Genomic DNA, 21,442 nt, shown 5'->3' on the forward strand with positions numbered 1-21,442 from the left:
GTGAAGTTTTCAGTGGATCAGCTGATCTGTCTGACCATGTATGCACACAATCAGCAACAGCAGTCCTTCAAGTTCACGGCTCTGAAACTGGCCAGAGCAGATTGGGATGATCTCTTTAACCAACCGCTTATGGCACCAATGTAATTAAATTAGATGGCTGGAACAGAGTAACATGCATGCTGTGTCAAAAAGAAACCTACATGGAAAGAAAATTTCATCAAATGATTTCTAATCTTACAAAAAAAATCCATAGAAGGAGAGAATCCATATTCATGGGGCAGCAGTCCAATTATCTTTACACTTTCCATAGTTTCTGCTTCATTCACCCAGTACATACACCAAACTCTGCAACAAATAAAGCAGAAGTCCTTCAGAAAAGCATTTAATTCATCACATGACTACAGGTTTTTTTCCGTACACTGAATAAAGCTGAAATCCCTTGGGGAAAAAGCAGTATGTGGTAGTTAATGATATTTTAACACAGACAGACAAAAGAGGGCAAATTAACTCTAAATAATTGAATTTGAAACCATAAAGGTATTTCCATGTATCTGACTGAGAGCTTAAAAAGGCAGTCTAAACTCCAAAGATTTCATCATGTCAAACTAAAGTGGAGTCAAGTGGCAGGGTAAGGGTAAGAACACTTCAGGTATGTTGCCATGTCAGTTATGAAAATTGATTTTTAAATAACTCATAATTTTCAAAAATCTTTTACATCTTGATATAGAAAATATATAAACATGCAGCTTAGAACCATAAAAGTAGCTCAAGTCCCTTAAAATTGATAGACTTTCTATTGACCACAGATCAGGCTCTGTGTGTAAAGAGCAATGGGCTCAATATACTGTAGCAATGAACTTTTTTTCTTTCCTTTTTTAAGCACTTCAACAAGTAAATATTTATTTTAAAGAAACACATCTGGCATAATAATAGTATATAAAACTAGACTAATTTGCTTCAATGACTTCTGTAATTATGAAGAAAATATGAAGACACGGAAGGAAAACAATGACTGCCTTTTTTAACTGGTATTCTGCTATGTATAATCATTCTATTGCTGTCATGATCTTCACATTGTTGTGGTATTTTATGGAAAAAAATCTTAAGGTGACTTATCATCTTGTGAATTGACAAAACAGTTAATGTTTTAACAGTGCTGCATAGACCAACTGCTCCTTTTTTGTTTGTTTACTACATGCTGAAGATATTATGACTTGTTTCACAATACAATCACTTTCAGAAAGTACATTAAAACCTATGGATATAAATTAGATCATCAATTGAGGGTTCTCCTTGTTTATGAGGTAACAACTGTATCCTGTGGAGGTGTTTATTAGACCCGTTACACATACAGTCACTACCAATTTAAGTGGAAGCATGCTCAAGTTTTACTTGCAATACCAAAAAGTCAAATAAGACCTTAATTTCACAGCAAAAAACCTCACACAAAACAGATGAAAACACTGAAAAATATTTACAGAAGCATGTGCACGAAGCTGAATGAAGTGGGAATATTAAAAGCATTAGAGAATTGTAACTAGCACTCCAATCAGTTGCAGATGAGATTCCAGTTTTAGCGTAGTTCCCAACACTAGCATCTACAATCAATGGATTGGAAAATATATATGCGTGCTAGCAGTCTTTGCATCAGTTTTGTTACAGAAAGCAACATGGACCAGAGATTTTGTCTATGAAGAAATGGGGTGATAAAGTAAAAAGATATCTGTATGTAACATCATAAAAATCAGATAAAAATTTGCACTTTGTGCATTAATTGATTCCTCATAATATCATACTATAATTACCTATTCTCAAAACACAGGGGTTTTAAGCTCTGTGGAGAATGAATGGTATTTTAACTCTGAACTTGGTTGTAAATCACACTATGCAATCGTCTTCCTAAAGAAACAGGAGACACATACGAATATCATACACCACCAACTAAAACAAAACAAAAAAACCAATGGACCCAGAGTCCATTACCTACTGTCCCACACCAACTGTGCCCCAGACTACCTACCAGGAAGGATGGTTATTACTGAAGTCCTCTGCCAGGTGTTTCCCTCTGTCTCCTTGTCTTTATTTTCTGCCAATAGGTTAAGTCTTAGTTTTTCTCCCCCTCATTTGCCATTTCCAATTGTTTATTCTTCCCATAGTGTTTTCACTTTAGTCTATTGTCCTTCTTGGAAGGAAACTTTGTTTATACAATAGAGGGACTCAAAACCAACCTCAAGGCAAAAATCAAGAGCAGCTGCCTCAGGCAGATACCATGAAAAGTATCTAAAACCAAAGCAAGCACACAGTAAGTACTTCCCGAGAATAATCCCCCAGAATGCAACCATTTGAAGCTCTCTCCCTGAGCCATATGTAAATTTAAATTTTTCATGCCTTTTATTTTTCTTACGTATTTCATCCAGTTGCTTATTGAATTTATGCAAACTTCTACCATCTACAACATCTTACGATATAGAATGTCCACAGCTTAATTACACATGGTCTGATGTTTGTTTGATATAGTAAAACTGGAAAGGCAGTTTGATTGCTGTAAAGAAGTATTTAATGGACTCTTTCTGCTAGGAATATCTCATTTTTCTCTCACTGGATTTTTGAAATGTTTCATTGGAATAGTTCTGTATTAACTAATTTAGACAAAGAGTGTCTTATACTTTGCATACAGAACTTCTCATCTATATTTTGCATTGCACCATGCAAAATGCTACTCTGTAGGAGTTCACATCTGAGGGGTATTACCTCCTTACAACAGCATGATATTAGCTTCTCTCTGTTTCAGTGAACCTTCATGTTGGAAGGTTATTTGCTTTTTTAAAAAAATATTTTTGAAATCTACAAAACCTTGATGCAGTAGGAGACACTATAAAATATATCCAATATATGTACAACACATATATCAGATGTTTGTACTTTGGTCCATCCTCTGATAGCTTCATATTGCAGTTCTAATCTATTTCACTTCTGTGCATTGTAGACTGAAGTGTCATTTATTAAAGAAAATTAAAATCAAGAACGTGTTAATGAATAAGTGAAATGAACAGAGATAGTAGTTATAGATAGCAACATTAAAGTTTTTAAAAACACCTTTACTGGAAACTATCTCTCAACGAAGACAGAAAACGTTGTTTGTTGTTCTGTGTTTGTTTTTTTTTCAGAAGAAACTATTGATTGTTTCTAAAGGAGCAGGAGTAGTGGTAGTGAAAGGCCATTTAATTATTTTCTTTTAAATCTATTTCAAAAGAAAAAGCCATAATTATCATTTTTGGAAAGATAGGGAAAAACTTCCTTTTCTATGTTTCAAGAAAATTATATCTTTATTGGCCTTTAAAGTGGATAATAAATTGAAAGGAACAGCCCTTTCCCTCCCAAACACACATATCGCCTACTATACTCTTTGACAGAGGTAAAGAAAACAAAATATCTTTATGTTAAATAACACTCCTCATTAAAAGAATGCTCTTTATTCAGTTCCACATATTATTTTTTGGTTTGGGAGGGAGGAACAGAATCTGTAATTTGGCTCAGCTTCCCTGTATTTCCTTATACTGTGGAGTAACTGATGAGTTTCAAACATTTATATTTAGACTATATTACCAGAAACAGCTGTTCCCAGGAAAGCTTCTACTTCCAAACCAAACTCACTAAAATTCAGGGAGGATCAAGAGATAAGAGGGTTCTTTGGACATTCTCAATCAATAAGAAACCAGTCATACAAATATTCCTAAATGACTGACCCTGCTGATACTTGCTCTTCCTTGAAGTTCCAGGTCTTATACTCTTGCAAGAAACTTTGGGAAGTTTCTGGCTAAGATGCAGAAAAATACTCAGAATGTGATACTAAAGCTTGCAAAAGAGAAAGCAAGTGAACTAGAATCTAAAATTTAAAAATAGTAATAAAAAATTTAGCTTTCAATCCATATTTTTAAGTGCCTGAAACCTCAAGGTTAGGACTCCAGTACCCTGTATATAGTTCATGAATGCAATTAAACTGAAATCAAAAGGAGTGTTTTTATTTCTCAGTCACATGCACGGTCAGTTACCTTTGTAACCTCTGGTCTTTACAGAAGTACATACCTATCATTGAAGTTGTAATAGTTATTAAAAATGCCCAACACAGAAACTTGCAACATATTTACTGACAGTTAAATATTTAATAGTTTGCTTAAGTTTGAGCCCTAACAAACTTTGAAGTAAATCCACGCACAAACTTGGACGGTTTTCTCCTGAAATTTAGCGGCAGCCTTCACCATGAACATATGCAAGGCTGCGGGCCCTGTCCGCATCTACAGCACCTATTCTTTCTTTAAAGAACAAGAAACAGTCCTCAGGGCCTCCAAAACTGTATTTCCAAGCCGTAATACAGCAGGGCTGGCACCCCGAGCGAGAGGCCCCGCGAAGGGGGCGCCGCCCGAGCGGACCTCGGCCCGCTCTGCTCGCGGCCGGGGCTGCACCAGCGCCGCCCCGCCAGGTCCTCCGCCTCGCCGGCGCAACCGAGGCTTGTAGGAGCGGCTTGCGGGACACCAAAGCGGGCACGTCCTCAGGCGCCCCGCTCCGCCACGAACCCCACTGCCCCTGTGCACCGTCCCACTCCGCCCGCCTGAGCGCCCGCCACTGAGCGAGCACCGCCCGCACGCCCCGGCGGCTGCGCAGAGCCGGGCGGTGAAGGATGGCCGCTCGCACCGCCCCCTTCTCAGCGCCCCGGACGGGCCGCGGGGCGGAGCTGCAGGAAGCGGCCGCCCGTTGCCGCTTCGGCACCGTGCTCGTCGCAAAGGGCGCCCGCGGGTTGTCGCGTTTTCCCGCCCCGCCATCACTGGCCTTCTGCCTCTCGCCGCCCGGCGCGGCCGCGGGGCTGGGGCGGCGCAGACCGCGCCCCGCGTCCCTCCCGCCGCCTCCGCGCAGCCCCGGCGGTGCGAGGCATGAAGCTCAGCAAAGCCCAGTACGATGAGATAGCCCAGTTCCTGGGGCACGTGCAGCCCACCCGGCAGAGCCTGAGGAAGCTGAAGGAGAAGTTCCCTAGGTAAGTCCCTCCCGCCCTTCGTCGCGGGATCCCGGCGGCGCCCCGCGGGCTGGCTGCGGGCGGGCGAGGGGCCACGGAGGCCGCTCCGCCAGCCCCACCCGGTGCCCCAGTTCTGGCCCCACATGGTACAAAATCACCAAAACACGCACACCGTCGTCGACGGCAAGCGACAGCTCGCTGAAGCTGGCGCTGCGAGCAGGGTACTGCTCACCCGCTGTGACCCGAGGAGTTGGCACAAAATAAAGCAAGCTAACCCCCCGACCCAGCCACACGTCCAAGTGAAAGCTTTCGGGTCCCTTCGTGAGGCCCTTAAACACCAAGCAGGTCTTCTGATGTGAATGAAGCCTTCAGGCTCGGGCCGTAACTCTGTGGTTGAGGCCAAGGGTGGAACCCATCCTGCAACACCACTGCCCCTGTTGCTTAGGCAGAAGGGGCTTTCTGGACCAATAATTCACTACCTGCTGCTACTTTACAGTTGAAGGCTGGAAAAGGGATCATCTTCGGACTTATGACCATTCATCTGCTTCCATGCCTGAGGGTTCAGAATTGTCAAAAGCATTTGCAAATGACCATAGGCTAGCGTGGAAAGGTGCACGTGACAGGGTGTGCTCTATGCACTGATTTCATTGCCAAAATTTGCTTACTGTCAATGAGAGAGTTGTAACGAACGTTGCAAGGCTTTTCACTTTTGTTTTTGGGTTTGGGGGAACGATTACTAGAGCTGAATTGGAAAGAAAAGTTTAATGGGGGAAAGAGTGGTGATGTCTCCAAAATCACCAGAAATAATACAGAAAAATGCAGGGGTTTAGGTGCTATGCTTATTTTTATGAGAGAGAAATAAGTAAAACAGAAAATCATTCACATACTTCCTGAATGAGCCTTCTAGTCTTACCGGAAGTGTGGCAGAAGAAACTGACACTGTAACTTCAAGTGGCTGAGGAGCCAACATTAACTTAGGCTTTGAAATTGTCCAGTGAAATCTTTTCATTTTTAGGAAAGTCTGTAATGTAGTTAAAAATCAAGATGAGGGAATAGCCCTGTTATAGAGAACAAGTGATTCTAAAGAAATGTGATTGATTCAGGGAGTGCATTGAGTTGCATTGTTGGGAACCCAGTTCACCCTGCACAGTACTTCTGCAACTTGGAAACCACTTACCATGACAACATGTGTCTAAAGAGCTGAGACTTGGCTTTACCACTTTCGTACTAATGAAATTAGGAATGTTTATGTATATTTGTGTGTGCATGCAGGCATTACACATGTGGACATGTTCTCTTTTTCTAGTCTCCTTATAAAACTGTCTTGAAAGAAGGTTAGAATTTGGGTTCGTTTTCCAGATCAGAACCTGCTGCCGAGAAAGATCCATAAGCACATGAGGGTCTGTAGTAGGGAAAACAAGTTTGTCAGAAAAAGACCAGGCTTTTCTGATACATTTTACTTCCCAGTCCACTCATTTGACACTGCAAAAAATCCGTTGAGTCCTCTGTTTCAGAACTTGATGACTCATGAAAAACTATGTGCCATTAACATTGTAAGATGACCTAATCACAGAATATTCTGAGTTGGAAGGGATCTACAAAGATCATCAAGTCCATCTTTTAAGTGAATGGTCCGTATGGAGACTGGACTCACAACCTTGGTGTTACTAGCACCAGGCCCTAACAGGGTCAGGGTTAGTTAGGAAAAAAATAACTTTTTTTGTAAGGCAGCTGGTGTGGTGAACACTCAAAAGCAGAGATTAGCTATAGTAGTTGCTTCCATAATTAGCTGGCTTAGCACACTGTTATGTTGTTATTCACATTATGTTATGAAAATGCCCTCTTTTGAATTCTGCTTGTAGGCCTCTCCTGAATATTTTTTGCCCATCCTGGCAGAAGTCGAAAATCTTCTATTTGAGTGATGAATTAACTGATAGCTTTTTCAAAAATGCCTGTCTTAAGTATATTTTGAGGAGGTCTACATGTGTCCTTTCTGTGAATGGCTCAGGAAATGGTATTTCTTTGTTGTGTCTTTGCTTATTTCTCATAGTAGGGCAGATGCAGAAGATAAATAATACATTCCAAGGTCACTGCCTGCCTTAGCACCAGGGGAGGTGTATTAAAATAGATACATGTTATAATGTGTAGAACAGGCATTCTCTGTAACTGTTGTCTTGTAGAAGAGGCCAGCTGCAGAGATTTGTAAACTTGTGTGCCATCTGAAAGAGGAGGCTTTTTCAGTGATTTGTTTTGTAACTGCGAAGTAATTTTCTTATAATCTAGAACCTTTGTCATTCTCTTCTGAAATGAGAAGGGTCTGACTGGACTTTTTGGCTGCTTTTTCTTTCTTTATGAAAGCCAGAATCAAACAAACAACCCCCCACTCACCTCACTTTTCTAATTCAGTCTTTTTAAGAAAATATTCCAGAATCTGTCGTGGTACTTGCAGCGTGATGAAGGTGTCCATAGCCAGTTTGTCATTATTATATGGTAACAGTTGCTGATTCAAACTGGAAAGTACTAACATCCATAATAGCTGCTTTCACCTTGCACTTTCAATCTTCTCCTGGGAAGGATCAGTATTCCACTGGTAATGCAATACATAAATTGACAGTTTTCAAATATTTCTGGTTCCTGCTGCCTCATAGATCTTGAGAGCCTTTGGGTTTCTGCATTAATCTGTTCAGGTTTTTTCTAATAATGTCTTATCTCTTGATTCCTCCCCCGGTTGTTGTGTTTCCTGAAGTCTGAAAGTTAATGCTCCATATTTGTATAAAGTGTCTTTCACACTTCATGAAAGGGCCTGCTCTTGTTCTGCAATTTCCCCCTAAGAATAAGTTGTAATTTCCGTAAAACAATTGCCACAATTCAGTATGTAGGTATTCTCTGTGGTAGCTGCCAACTTGACCTGTGAATCTAAATAATTTTTTAACAGGGTAGTTTGTACTTTACTGAGATTACTACTTCAAAAGAGCATTGCCATGTGACTTATTAATGTCGAAAAGTCAAAATTAGACTGCTTCTCATACTGTGTATACAAGCATTGGAACTTTTTTTTTTTTTTTACAACCCTGTAACATTACAGTCAACATGGATTTAGTCTACTTGGCTTAAAATCCAGTTATTTTGCAAAAACTTGGGAATCAAGTTGCTGTTCTTTTTCTGTTAGTACTGTGCTTTGTATTCCATGCCTGGCAATTACAAATGTATTATTCATTTCTTTATTCTTAAGGTATTTGTTACATGCTTAGCAGTTGTCTTCTAAGAGGTTCATGTTTAACAGCAGGATATTTGGATGACCTGAGGATTATCAAAATGCAATTTTAAGCACTGAGCACAATAAATCCCTGCCAATATTGAATCACTGATCCGTAGTTCCTTTGATCTTTTTAACCCATACACCACTGGACTGATAATTCTTTATATTCAGTGCTTTTCTGAAGTGTAGCACCTTTTCTTCTTTGTTTCTTACCTGAATCTATCTACTTGCTAATAATTGCAGGTTTCTTTGTTACTTTTGTATTTTAGTCTTCTTCTTTCTTTTCAGCTATGCACTCATGTTCTTCTGAGATACTATTCTTCTCAATGAGACCTAATGTCTAAATTGAATTACTCATTGTGGGGCTGGTTATAGGAAATGTAGGGTATTGCAGGAAATGTTCTGAGAAAGTTACAATCCCTTTATTTTCAGTGTGTGTTTATATCTTAAATGGTAGTTAGAGCTGCCTGCAAGTAGAATCTTGTAGATAAGAATCACTTCAGCAGCACCTATTTATAATGACAAGATGGAAGTTAGACCTTTAAACTCTTACCTGTATTCAAAGACTATTTTAACTTGTCTTGAAAAATCCAACTTCTAAGGGTTTATATCCAAATTGATATTCTAGTACTTCGATTTAGTTGTTTACTGTTCAGTTCCTGTTTTAGTTGTTTCAATTCTTCTGTATATGGAAGAATATATTGTTTCTCTCAGAAACTTTTTCTAAAGCTCCTTACCAGTAGCACATGATTGACAAAGGACTTGACCCTTCTCATATATATACCTTTTACATATTTTGCTTCTCTCCTCTGTATCAATTCTGATTGAATATTACAGTTTCCTTGATTGAATCTTCCTGTGGTGTCTACCAAGTTTTCTAGGGGTGGAAGCTTTGCTGACCGCATTCATTATGATACTATCTTGGGGAATTTTTTTTAATGTGAGTTTTTTTCTGGTTTGGTTCTGTTCTGAGTGTTTGAGTTTCTAACACCAGGCTGTGCTTGAATTGGAGATTCCATAAACTTTCTTATGTTTCAAGTTGTCCCAGTAGCCCTGAGCATCTGTAGTGATTCCAAAATCCATATGCTTTTCAAGTTCTTGCATTGAACTGTTGTGAAATGTATTTCAATGCATTTAGGAGTGCTATATTCTTCCACAGCACAATTTGTGTAGTCCTATATTGTTTCTCTTCTTCAAGTTATTAAGCAAAGTTGGTGTCTCCAGCCTGACTTTCCTTTAGGTACCTTCACTTGCATTCCTGTAAAAGAGGTATTAGTTTCTGAGCCTGTTTGAGTGCAAACTGACAGAGATTTTCAAAGTACTAGGATTTTGAAGTATTAGAACTTTTATCAGCTGCTGTGTGCAGTTCTTCGCTTTTCTCCTGTGAATCTATTCAAAGAAGTACTGTCCTGTTTGTGTTCCTTCTGTGAAAACTTACTTCCATGTGATCAGGAAGAGCTTTTTTACAGCAGAAAGGTAAGGGAACCTGGCATAAACGAAGAAGAGTACCTTTTTTTTTTTTCCTGCTTCATTTTTCCAGTAAGCAAGAGGAAAACATGATGCACAGCTTCATACTGATATACTTGATATTTAAATATGAATATTTGGTTTTAATGTGTGCAGCTTCATATTTGATTATTGCAATGCACATAGTCATTCCCTGAGCAGATCAAGAGGTACGCATTCCCCTACATTTCTGACCTTTCTTCTTCATTACATAATATCACTTCAGTTTTACACATATTTTCAGTAATTGTCTTTCTCCAAATTACTGATTACTAAATGTTTTATTAAATGACACCAGGCCTGGAAAGCACCTCAGCAAGATTTTTCATTTGATAAAAATGTATCTACGCGGTAATGTCTTCCAATTGTAAATTGGAAAAAACAATCTGTTTATTATTTGTTCATTTTTATAACTTTCTCAGTGATGATTCATATTGAAACTAAGGCCCTAATGAAGTTTAAATGTGTGGTATCAGTGTTATTTTTTTACCAGCTGCTTTTTTCTTCCTCTTATCCAGTATCATTGTTACCTCTAGTTTTGTTTTTTAGAGTTGCTGGTGGATATGACTCTGACTTTCCTCTTCAAGCCAATTTTATTGACAAGGAGATATATTGCTTTTTTATGAATAATTTTATTCTGCCTTTGTGCAGGTACTTAGATTATCAAGCAGTACTGCTCAGCCCATGATGGTTGTGGTGGGAAACAGGAAGGTAGAACTGCTTCTCTCCTTCATCTCCCCACTTTTTTTTTCCTTTCCAATTCTGTGTTCTGGAGCCTGTGGATTGAGTTGAGGTGAAAGGAGAATTCTCTGCTCTGCTCTAGTGCTACTTGGACCTGCTGTTACCTAGGAAGGAGGACTGGCAGTGACGCTTTGTGAGCAGGGTGTCTGCGTGGCTCTGAGAGCTCTAGGCTCAGGACTCAAGCACAGGATTGTTAGACACAGAGTTTGTATCTGTGAGCAGGCAACCTACTGCTATGTGACAATTCAGTTGCACTCTCTTCTGCCTGGAAAGGCTCTTGTCATAGCAAACCCAACATGATTCTTGTATCTGCTCCTGCTCTTCTGAATAGTTGATTAGGTTTTTTGAAGAGCAGGGGAGCTAGGCCATTTTTCTTTACTCTGCAAAAACTGATCTAGCAAATCTCATTTACAACGTTGCCTTTGTCCCCATGAGTGCTAGAAACTTACTTTACAAAAAAAGCAATTTAAAGGCACATTTTAAGCTCCCTCTGTTTTTCCATATTCTCACTACTTAACAAAAAAATAAATTCATGCTCTGCCTATATAAACCACCTCATCATGTTTAGTAGACCAGCTCATGAGAGAAAAGAAAGCAGACATTAGCAGGAGATGCAGAGAGACTTGGAGGGAGATGGTAAATGGGAGATGGTATATTCCCACCCTCTCTATTTCGAAGTTAGCAAATCCTTTGCACCAGTGTACTGTGTTTGAATGTTGTGGAGGATATAATGAGAGCATCAATGAAACTGAATTTTTAGTTTTGTATTTTCTTCTTCTTTTATGTTAGACTGTTTTACAGTACTGTTTGGTTTTGTCTATTCTATGTAGCAGAAACCTAATATGGTTTTAAATTTGTTATGTACTTGAAGCTGGAGCCCCTGGTGGTCTAGTGGTAAAGGTGCCGCGCTATCACCGCAGAGACCCGGGTTCGATTCCCGGTCAGGGCCACTCCCGGGCAGGTGGGGCTCGTTAGCCCTTAAAGGCAACCCACCTACGTCCTAAGGACCTCGCTGCCACCGTCCAAGCTCGCTTGGCCCCGGCAGATGAACCTTAGGATTAAAGGGTGGGCTCAGTTCCACGCACACTGTGTCTCACCTAAAAAATCCAATGCGCAGGCTGGAAGGTGTAAAGACCTTCCCCGGATCTTCGCTCGCGAAGACTGGCCATTATTACTTGAAGCTGCAGTTAACCTCACAAGTAAGCAGATTGATAGTAAGAGATGAGAAAGAGGTCTTGGCTCATTATTTGAAAAGAAAATTAGCAGTATACAAGTTTCTGGAAGTGTCCTACAATAAATTGTAGCACATTCAAAATAATCCTAAAATGAAATAAAAATTTACTGTAAAAGTAGTTATGTGAGCTCTAAACTGATATTGCTCCCTTTGGAAAGATGTTCTTGCTATTTGGACCCTTGGTAGGAAATCTACTCTATTATAGCTTTGATAGGGGTGACTGTGGGCAATACAGGTTTCTCTTTTCACTTAAATGTCAGTGAACAAGCCTTAAAGAATTTGTAACTGGTTGGATTTGGTATGACTTACTAAAAAACTGTTTGCTTGTGCTATGATCCTAAATAGGAAGTATACCAATCCTCTCCTGTAGTATGAAGTATTGTGTGATAGATATTAACAAACAGCAAAACAAACTCAGAAAAACTTTGTCTTTTTCATTATTCATTAAATTAAACATAAGATACTTACTTAAAATTAGCTACTGATAGCAGTGGGAGCTTTCAGAGTAGAATGTAAAATTTTGCTTACTTTTGTAGGTCTCCAACACCAACAGCCAGGATTTAGACAGAAAACTTAGATTGGCATACGTAAGTACTAGGTTTTTTGGACATGGTTCCTGTCCAGATTTGTTTGGAAAGAGATGGAAAGGGGTTTTTTGCATTGTTTGCACCTATTAACAGAAAAATAGATGTAATACATAAGCGTGTATCAGCATGAAAGTTAATTTTGAGGGAAGTTCGTTGTAGTTTTTCTGCAGTTTTTGTAAGTGTAACCATCCTCTTCCTTACAAGCATCCCCACAGATGTTGTCCATCCTAGCAAAATTCAAAGCTATTTTGAATGTTAGTCTTGAATTTTCTTGAAATACACAACAAAACTTAAGGTTTTACTTTCTGAGTTTTTGAGTACTGGTAAATCTCTTTCTTCTCTCTTAATGTTTTCCCCTTCTAGTATGTGAAGTGCTACCATATGGGAGTACAGTTCATTTTATAAAAAAAAACATCCCACAGAATGGGACTTACTACACTTGTGAAATTCGTTTTGCTGAGTAAAGGGAAACCTTTTTTAGCCTTGAGGAATTTATACAAACCACTTAGAAGCCAATCCTAAATCCTTTGAAGATTCGATGGTGAAAGACAATGATTGGAGGGAGCCTTTAAAGCAGACTGGAAATTAGTTCCCTATAATTTGAAAATGCATTCTGAGTTTGTTGGATCTGTGTGTTAAGTGCTCTTTTTTAATACAGAAGAAAAGAAAGAAATAGAAAGAGAGAGAAAAAAGAAACAGAAAAATACAGAGAGAAAAGAGAAAAGCAACAGGAAAAAAAGAAAAAGGGAAAAAAGAAAGAAAAATGTAAATAAGAGGAAAAAGATGTGAAATGCAAGAGAAAAGAACTAAAAGGGAGAAAAAAGAGGGAGAAAAAAGGAAAAGAACAGAAAAAAGAGCAGAAAAAGATAGAAAGGGAAAGAAAAAGAAAGAAAACCCTCTTATATGTCAAAACTGGGAGAGTTGTCTTGGTCACAGTGTACACTACTGTGTTGCTTTAATTTGGTTGTACTTTTTTTGGTTGTACTGTGTGGTTTAATTTGGTTGTACTTTTTGACACTTCACAGATTCCATGGATGTGATAATTACCCTACAGTAGGACAGGAATAGAAGTCTTGTGGCACAGGTTTCTCTAAGTATTTCATTTTAAAGCAAGCTTAGTGTCGTCAGACAGACCAACAGATGTCTGTAGATTTACGGGCAAGATTATGGTGGTTGTTAAGGAAGGATGAAGTGGAAGTTTTAACACTGACCATATGTGCATTTTAATTGACTTGTGGATTTTAGGATACCATTATATTCATGTTACTTGTATTTAAGGAATATTATGATAAAAATGGTAACTCTTGATTGTATTTCAGAAACAGCTCCATACTGTATTGTTCTTCTGAAGCCATCAAACAAGTCTAGGCCTGAGTTTTATGAGCAGAGGAGATTTGCTACATCAGAATGGAAAATATTTTATTCATGCGTTGTTTTTTGGACAATCATATTCTGGGCTATATTACAATGGCACGATAAATTGCTGAATACACTGTCTGCTGAATATGACCTCACCATGAAAAATTTGATGCATTAGAGTAGGAAAGGTTGGAATATATCAACGTTAGCTGACAAGGGACTTTGAATTTTGACCTAACACAGATGACCTTTGTGCGCAATAAAAGTGAGTTTAATCTCCAGGTCAAGGTTGAGGTGAATGGTAGGGCAATGTGTATTGGTTTGTACTGGCTATGGCTGGATCACACCTAGCAAGCAAAGAAATCCAAGGTCTTTGCACTTCAGAGTAACCAAATGCTTGATTACCTAAAGTTTATCCATATCTGTTTTACCACCTTCAAAAACTGTGCGGTATTGTAGACAGCTAACCCTTCAGCAGCTGTGGACTATTTCACTTGAAGCTCAGTGTTTCAGAATAAGCGGTGTGAGGTACGAATATTGTGCTCTTATAGATCACTGAATAGGTAAATAAAATTTCTCCTCTAGGGTGTAGAAGAAAGACTGTCAAGTATATTGCCTTGCTATGAAAAGGGTGAAATCTAGAAGCTTTGTTTCTTTGACAGCTAACCCGTCTTTTGAACATCGGAAGTTTATTCCTAAGTGTCTTATGCTTTTAAGAGGAACACAATTAAGAGAGCTCTGATATGTTTCACTAGGCAAATACAAAGAAAACAGGTCCTTTTGAGCACTCCGTTTCTGCAAAAGGTATTTGATCAAAAAGGCTAAGTTACAAAATGTTTTGGGGGTTGTCAAGGTTACTTAATAAAGACGTATAGATGAATTTAAATAAAAGATTGTCGTGTTTTATAGTAGTCACAAACAAAATCTGTCTTTTTAACTGGCTGGTGTTACAGGAGTGCTATTTTACTAACATACTAAAGGTACATTTGCTGAATACACATGGAAGAGTGGTAGCAGTAGTGCTGTGGGAAGGAGGGAGTTCTCTTTAAATCAGCCAGGGTAAAAAAAAAAAGGTTCGAGACTAATGGAAAGAACCTCTACTCCTTTAATAGAGCCTGCAAAATATATTCTCCAGGACTGATCAGCTCTGAAGGCTCTAGAGGTTTGATGATTGGAATGGCAGGAAATCACGCTTTCAGGACATAACGAATTGACTAGGCCATCCATCATTTGTTAGCATGCGCCGAAACACTGGGTTTGTGTGCAGAGGTCTGTGATTTAGTAAATACTTGGGAGATGAATAGAGCTTACACACAAGGGAAGATATTGCTGTCCTTCAGCAGCCTTAGACACAGATCCCTGCTGAGAAGGCCGTCTGACAGCAGCTCATCAGTAACTGGCCTGTCACAGTCAGTGATGCCCACCAGCCATCCCCAGTATATTAAGTGCATTTTTAATATCTGCTTCAGTAGATTTAATGAAGAAAATTTAGTTTTTATACTCTGATCACTGCTTCCTCAAGTGTTTTAAAGCATTGAGTGAAGCACTTCCAAGAAAGGAACTGTGCTGATAACTGGAGGAGTTGATTGAAAATCAAAATGAAACAGAGGTATTACTATCTAAATAGTTTCCTTAAAGCAAGACAAAAATGTTTGTAAAAAAGCAGTGATTATCTTAGAAACAATTGACCCTCCTGCAGAGGGACCTTATGCAGCAGGCTGTACAGCAGCAGAGATGCAGTGCTTGGAAAGGTGTTTTCACAGTGGTTCTGTTTAGCATGGCTGGGCTTGCCAAAAATTTCCTACACTTTCATGTCTTAGTACTTAAATCAGATGATCACTGTGTCTGGCTTTCAGAGTCCAGAGAGGAGAGTGGCTGTGAATGCAAGGAATGGAATATATAAGTTTTTAATAGCTAACATAGATTTTGTTGTAACCCTCAGCGCGCTTGTAGCAAGCATGGGTAGAACCCTTCTCAAATAATCGTTCACGAAGCCTAGCCATGATGATGAGATTTTGTTGTGGTTTGAGCATTTTTGCGAGGGATGCAGTTGGTTAAAATAATTGTAGCATTCCGCAGTATTATGTAAACTGATATAAGAAACAAATAACAAGTCAGAATGGAAAATAAAGCTGGTATTTTTTTTAACTTAGCAGACTTATTGAGAGTTACTCAGTACTGACATTCTGCATGTAAGAATTGTACAGAATTATTTTTTATCTTCAAATTATAAGATCTTTTGCTATCCATACATATAGATAAACTTCATAGTTGTTTGATTTTCCTGTGAACTTTCAGGGAAAACATCTGTTTACGTAAAGGCAAATATGTTGATTTTCATTTCCTAACGAGATTCAGTGCTTATGATATTTACTTCAAGACAGCAAAACAAACAACTCGATTTTGTTGGACACATTTATCTGCAACATTCACTCCTTGAGCTTTTTTTCCCTCAGGAATCCATTCTGTGTTCACAGAAGAGAAAGCAGGTGTTGAATGAGACCTATAAATTTGATTCTTGTATGTGTCAAAACAGTAATGTATTAAATGCATATTATTATAAAAATTTAAGATGTGTCCTAAACGCTTACATTTTTATAACACATGACAATATTAAATATTACATTTTCTTGTTAGCATCTGTTTGCTGTCATTGTTGGCAGGACCTATGATTTATTACTTAAATTAATGACTACAACCATTTTAGTGCTGATATATGCCCCTTATGGCTTTTTGCATCACTTAGTAAAGTAACATATATGCTTCTATGAAAGTAATCTTTTAATTGTTTATTCCTTTAAATTCCTGGTGAAAGTAACATCTATTTACAATGTGAAAGTTTCAGAAACTTGTATTACACTTCAAAACTGAGTGAAATAATGCTAAGGAATATTTTCTGTAAGAATATGGGATACAGAAACTGATCCTGCTAAAATTGTCCTTTAAGATGAACCAGATAGAGTATTGTGTCCAAGAGAAACCAGCAACATTGAAATATGAATGGAAAAATACTGTTCTGTGTTATTCTGATCGGGTGATGGTTAAAAGCCTTGTTCATTTGTTTGTTTGACTAATTGGTACCATACATGTAGATTTCTAACTCCCATAGGCATGCTCTGTCATTAGTTTTCAGCTTGTATCTCATGGAGTCTTTGTTGTCCATAGATTTCAAATGAAGAATTCAAAGTAAATGAACTTCTTGTCAGCAGGCTTAAATTTGCCAAACAGGAACCTGCACCTGTTTTGGGAAAAACATTCTGCTTTGTGAACAACTTTGGATGGAAACTTCTGTTTTGTAAGCTACTAAAGCATTTTTATTTCTCCTAATGTTTTCTTTTTGTACTTTTTTTTTATTCTTATGTCCATAACATTTTGAGTATGATAGTGATATGAATGGGATATATTATGCCTTCCAGTATATACACCAGGATATGCAGTAGCCTGATTGATAGTAACAGTGTCATTGCTTTAGGCTGGAGAATTCTTGAACTTCAGTTCCTTGCTTTATCCTTCTTGTCTGCATAGAATGTTGAAGCAAGTGTTGCACAATGGCTTCAGGTCAGGATGTAGTGCTGAAGAGGACTTTATTGTTTGGGTGATTCTCCTCTATTTGCATATTTGTATTTAGGCCTGCAAGGTCTTCGGAGCATTTGGTGGCCTGGATTCCCATATACCTTGAGAAACTTCCACAATGAATAAAAATATGCTAAGATAGCACGTTATTCTTTCACAAAAAGCAAAATATTGTAAAATACTCATTGGAGTAAGACCCCTGTGATAGCAAAATTAGTGTTTTATGTAATGCAGCTTGTCTGAAACTGTTTCAAGGACAACATAAAAACTTTGACCAGAATGGAGGTAATACTCACTCCTGTGACTCAATTAATATAAAGGGTCTCTTGGAGTTCCTCCTTGCTAATTGAGAGCCCAGGCAACAATAAGGACATCATGTATCTCTATACCTATTTGGGATTGGCTAGGAGATGGCTGAACTTCTTATCAGGCCTTTATCGATACTGGTAACATCCAGTTCTTCATTGCATCTCTTATGTGGAATGCAGATGTGCATTTTGAGGCTACAGCTTGTAGAGAGTACAATAACTAATAGGCAGAGAGTGTGTGTTCCTACAGATAATATGTCTGTTAAACATTAGCCATTTACAGCATTAATATAAAATGCATGTTGTCAATGCAGCTGTCTTTCAGTTTTCAGCACAGCTGAGCAATATGTCTTCCTAGACAAGCCCATTTTCTTGGGATACACAAAATGCAAAAAGAAAAAAATAACTCTGAAACTAGGTTTCTGTTTCTTAAAGAGCTTAGAAAAGGTAGGTTTGCTTTAACCAGTTGAATAGGCCAAGGAAGTTCTGTTCCAAATAGAGTTTAATGACCTCATTGCAATGAGTTGTCTAACACAGGAATGCATTTTCCTTTATCCTTTTATTAGGAACAAGAGAATATAATTATTGACTAAAGAGACTAAGTTGAACTACATTTTTTATCTCATTTCTATTGTGTTCCTTTGACATCAGTGGTCTGAGAGAGAAAAAGGAAATGGTCCTTTATGGAATAAATATATAGTTTCAGACTAAATATTTTCTTAGCCATATCTGTCTGTTTGGTGTGTCCTCTAAGTGTGTACCATTTCTTTCCAAAGAAATTCTATTGGTTGCCCAACAACTATTATCCACAAGCTTCCTGCTTGCACTTTTTATTTTAATTTACTGTAGAGACACAGACCTCACCAGTGACAGACATTGTTATTTTTGTGGTTTCGAGGTTTGTGGGTAGGGAATAATGTCCATTTATCTACAATAGATGCTTACCATTCTAACATTTTAAATCTCAGTTATTTAAAAATATTATTCAAATGTTTCAGCTACTATGTAGAAATGAATATATTTCTATATAGCCAGATTTGGGATGATCAACATGTATCACATGTTACTGGTTTGCATTAGTTTATTTTGTAATTCCTAGCTCTTTAGTCTCTTTTTCAAGGATATATCTTTCTCTCGCAATTAACTTTGCATTAGTAGATCAGGATGTTTACTGAAATAACTAGTTAAAATTATTAAAATATGCAGTGGAAAGCAGTGTGCTTAGTTTAATGTGCTTCTGAATATTAAATGCTAGCAAAATGGTATATAGACACGGAGCTATTTGTTACATTTTAGTATATGAAGCAATAGCTGTGTAAACCGTAACCTCATAATTTTGCAAGTTCCACTTTATCATGTAGCTGTAAAAGGCAATCAAAATAAATCATGGAAGATGAAGAAATATTTTCTAGGGCTTTCTGTGTGCTTTCAGAAGTGGCGCTTGATCCATGAAATTTTAGTAAGCATATTAAATAATACAATATGATGTGCAACGTGTCAGGCCTGATAAATTATTTTGTATAGGACATTTATACAACATATGGTGAGCTGCTATGTGAACAGCTTAATGACTAAATTATGTTAATCTTTCTTGCCATATTTACTTTTCATTTAATAAAACGGCATTTTCAAATTTTTATTTTACTTTTTTGATCATGTGTAGATATAAGAAAGGTGTAGGTCATCTCTGAGAAGCCGTGACAGTGATCCAAGGTTCCTCAGCTGTGCAGTGTACATAACACAGATGTTGGGAGAGTCATCTGTCAGCTATGCCTCTCCTATGGAGTTAAAGTTCTAGGGGGAAAAGAATTCGACACAGTGCTGTCACTGTTACATTTTCACAATAGAAAAGCATGCAAATATTCAACCTCCTGCTTAGCAGTAGTGCCCTGTCTAATGTCTGTGCTGGTTAGAATAAAAAAATAGTGGGTGCATCTAGGGCTCATAGATCTGACAAAGGTCATGCTATGCTGGGCATTTGAATTGGAAATTGTCTGGACTTAGATTTTATAAAGCTCCCACTGTTGTCGGGGAAAATTTCAGCAGGGTTTTGTCCCTAGAGAGGCCTCTTAGGCCCTTTTCTGTCCTATGAATGAATTTAGATGTGAGGGTTTCTCCTGCCTTAAAACTGTTAAGTTCATTTTGCATACATCCCCAGAGAGAAAAACTGGCAGATGCTTTTGTCTTGGAAGTGTTTAAAAGAAAACTGCAGAACAGGAACAAGGGAGAGAAGGGGCCCTGCGTGGAGTCCCAGAACATTTTGGAAATGGCCAATATGCAGTTTTCATCAGTACTAAGGCGGGGCGCAATATGGTGCCTGTAGCTCACTAGGGAATATGAATGTTGATTAAGCATACTCCCAGGCTTTGAAATTCTGAAAGCGGTGTCAGAATAATGGATGTTGAGCAAATGTCAAGCATTTGTTAATTTCTCTGTTATTTGGAGTTTATCTACCATGATCAATCAAATAAACTAGTGCTTCTCTGTTGTGGCATGTGTCATTGATATGGTGATTAGGTGGATAGAGAGGCCTTCTGCCTTTTTTTTTTTTTTTTTTTTTAATCCAGGTAACAGATTACATACGAACAACCATAACTGTAAGTTAAAGATTTGTTTGTGGTTGGTTTAGTGGAAAGTGGTGCATTAACAAAATACTTTGGGAGTAAAGAAAGGAAAAAGGATTTACATATTTGTTGTATTAAAAATTACATTCATGCAGTATTTTCCATTTTTGGCCTTGCAGCTCTACTGTCTAAATGAATTTCATTTACTTGTCAATGAAAGTTGATAGATCTTTTACTTACTCTTAAAAGGAAAATTTTGAAAACAAAGGATATCCACCCCAAATTAGGAATAATTTACTGTTTGATCCGCTTCTTACCTCTAAATCTTTTGGTTTCTGTAAACTATAAGCTCAACATCCCTGTCATTGATGGGGAAACATGTTTAGATGCCCTTTAGTTAAACATGGAGGTGACTCTTTGACTTCAGTAAGAATACACATTCTTTTATGAAAATATGTCATATGTAATGTTTATATGTTATATATGTAAGTTGTTAGTTACTGACTAACATGCAGAAATATTAACAGTCCAGTTGAAAATATTTTTTCCTCCTTCTCAATTTTCACTATTTTCTGATGTCTTAGTTCTGTTAGTTTGCCATTCCTAAAAGTTAGGTAACATACCAAGACCTGATACTTAAATGTAAAGGACAAATTAAAATTAATCTGAAGGAGAAGAAGGCTCTCTGGCCTATGCTGCTTTGCTTTAATATATTAAGGCTTCAAATATGAGAGGATAGAGTTGCATGTTTTATATGAGGCCTTTTTGAGAGTTGCCTGAGCATATTAGCAGTCAAATTTCACTGAATTCCAGTGAAGTTTATTTAACCCCCTTCTTATATGAATATGTGTATTTTTATGATGTTTTTGATAACTCACAAAAAATTAAGAATGTCAGTAAATCATGGCACATTACTTGATGCATGCTGAGGTCATCTTCAGTTTCTTTGAACATAGAACAAATGTTTGTTGGACTAGTTTTCCTTCTTCCTTGGCTTCCACATTTATTTATCAAGGCCTCTGGGCTCATTCCACCAAAACTAGTCAAATTTTGGTGTTTACTGAAGGTGATGCTATATGGTCAGTCTTACTGACTGTTTACATCCGATATGATTTGGTTCTGTTAGTGGATGGAGTAAGAGTCCTTATGGAAAGCAAACCTTTTTCAGCAGCATTGCAGGAAAATGCATGAAATTGCATTGTATGCGTTTTCAGAGCAGTAGAAAGAACACCCCCCCCCCCCAAAAAAAAAAAAACATCCTCTGGAAAGGGGAGGAAGGGAAAGGAAAATCTTGTTCATAGGA

The 21,442-nt window shown here is 38.0% G+C and overlaps 1 protein-coding gene across 5 annotated transcripts in view; it reads left to right on the forward strand.

The window, feature by feature from the left end:
• Nucleotides 1-4,776: 4,776 nt before the first annotated feature.
• CDIN1 (CDAN1 interacting nuclease 1) overlaps nt 4,777-21,442 on the forward strand; it is a 126,002-nt gene continuing 109,336 nt past the window's right edge. Inside the window, exon 1 of one of the 5 annotated variants that reach the window (XM_050336967.1) lies at nt 4,777-5,029. In XM_050336967.1, the coding sequence (XP_050192924.1) occupies nt 4,929-5,029 (101 nt within the window). In that variant the 5' untranslated portion in view covers nt 4,777-4,928. The remainder of the gene's footprint in view (nt 5,030-21,442) is intronic. The other 4 variants (XM_050336971.1, XM_050336966.1, XM_050336969.1 and 1 more) reach the window with 4 other exon arrangements.

The sequence above is a fragment of the Myiozetetes cayanensis genome, unplaced genomic scaffold, assembly GCF_022539395.1.
Source record: "Myiozetetes cayanensis isolate MyiCay16 unplaced genomic scaffold, myiCay2020 scf6-25, whole genome shotgun sequence".
Lineage (NCBI taxonomy): Eukaryota > Metazoa > Chordata > Aves > Passeriformes > Tyrannidae > Myiozetetes > Myiozetetes cayanensis.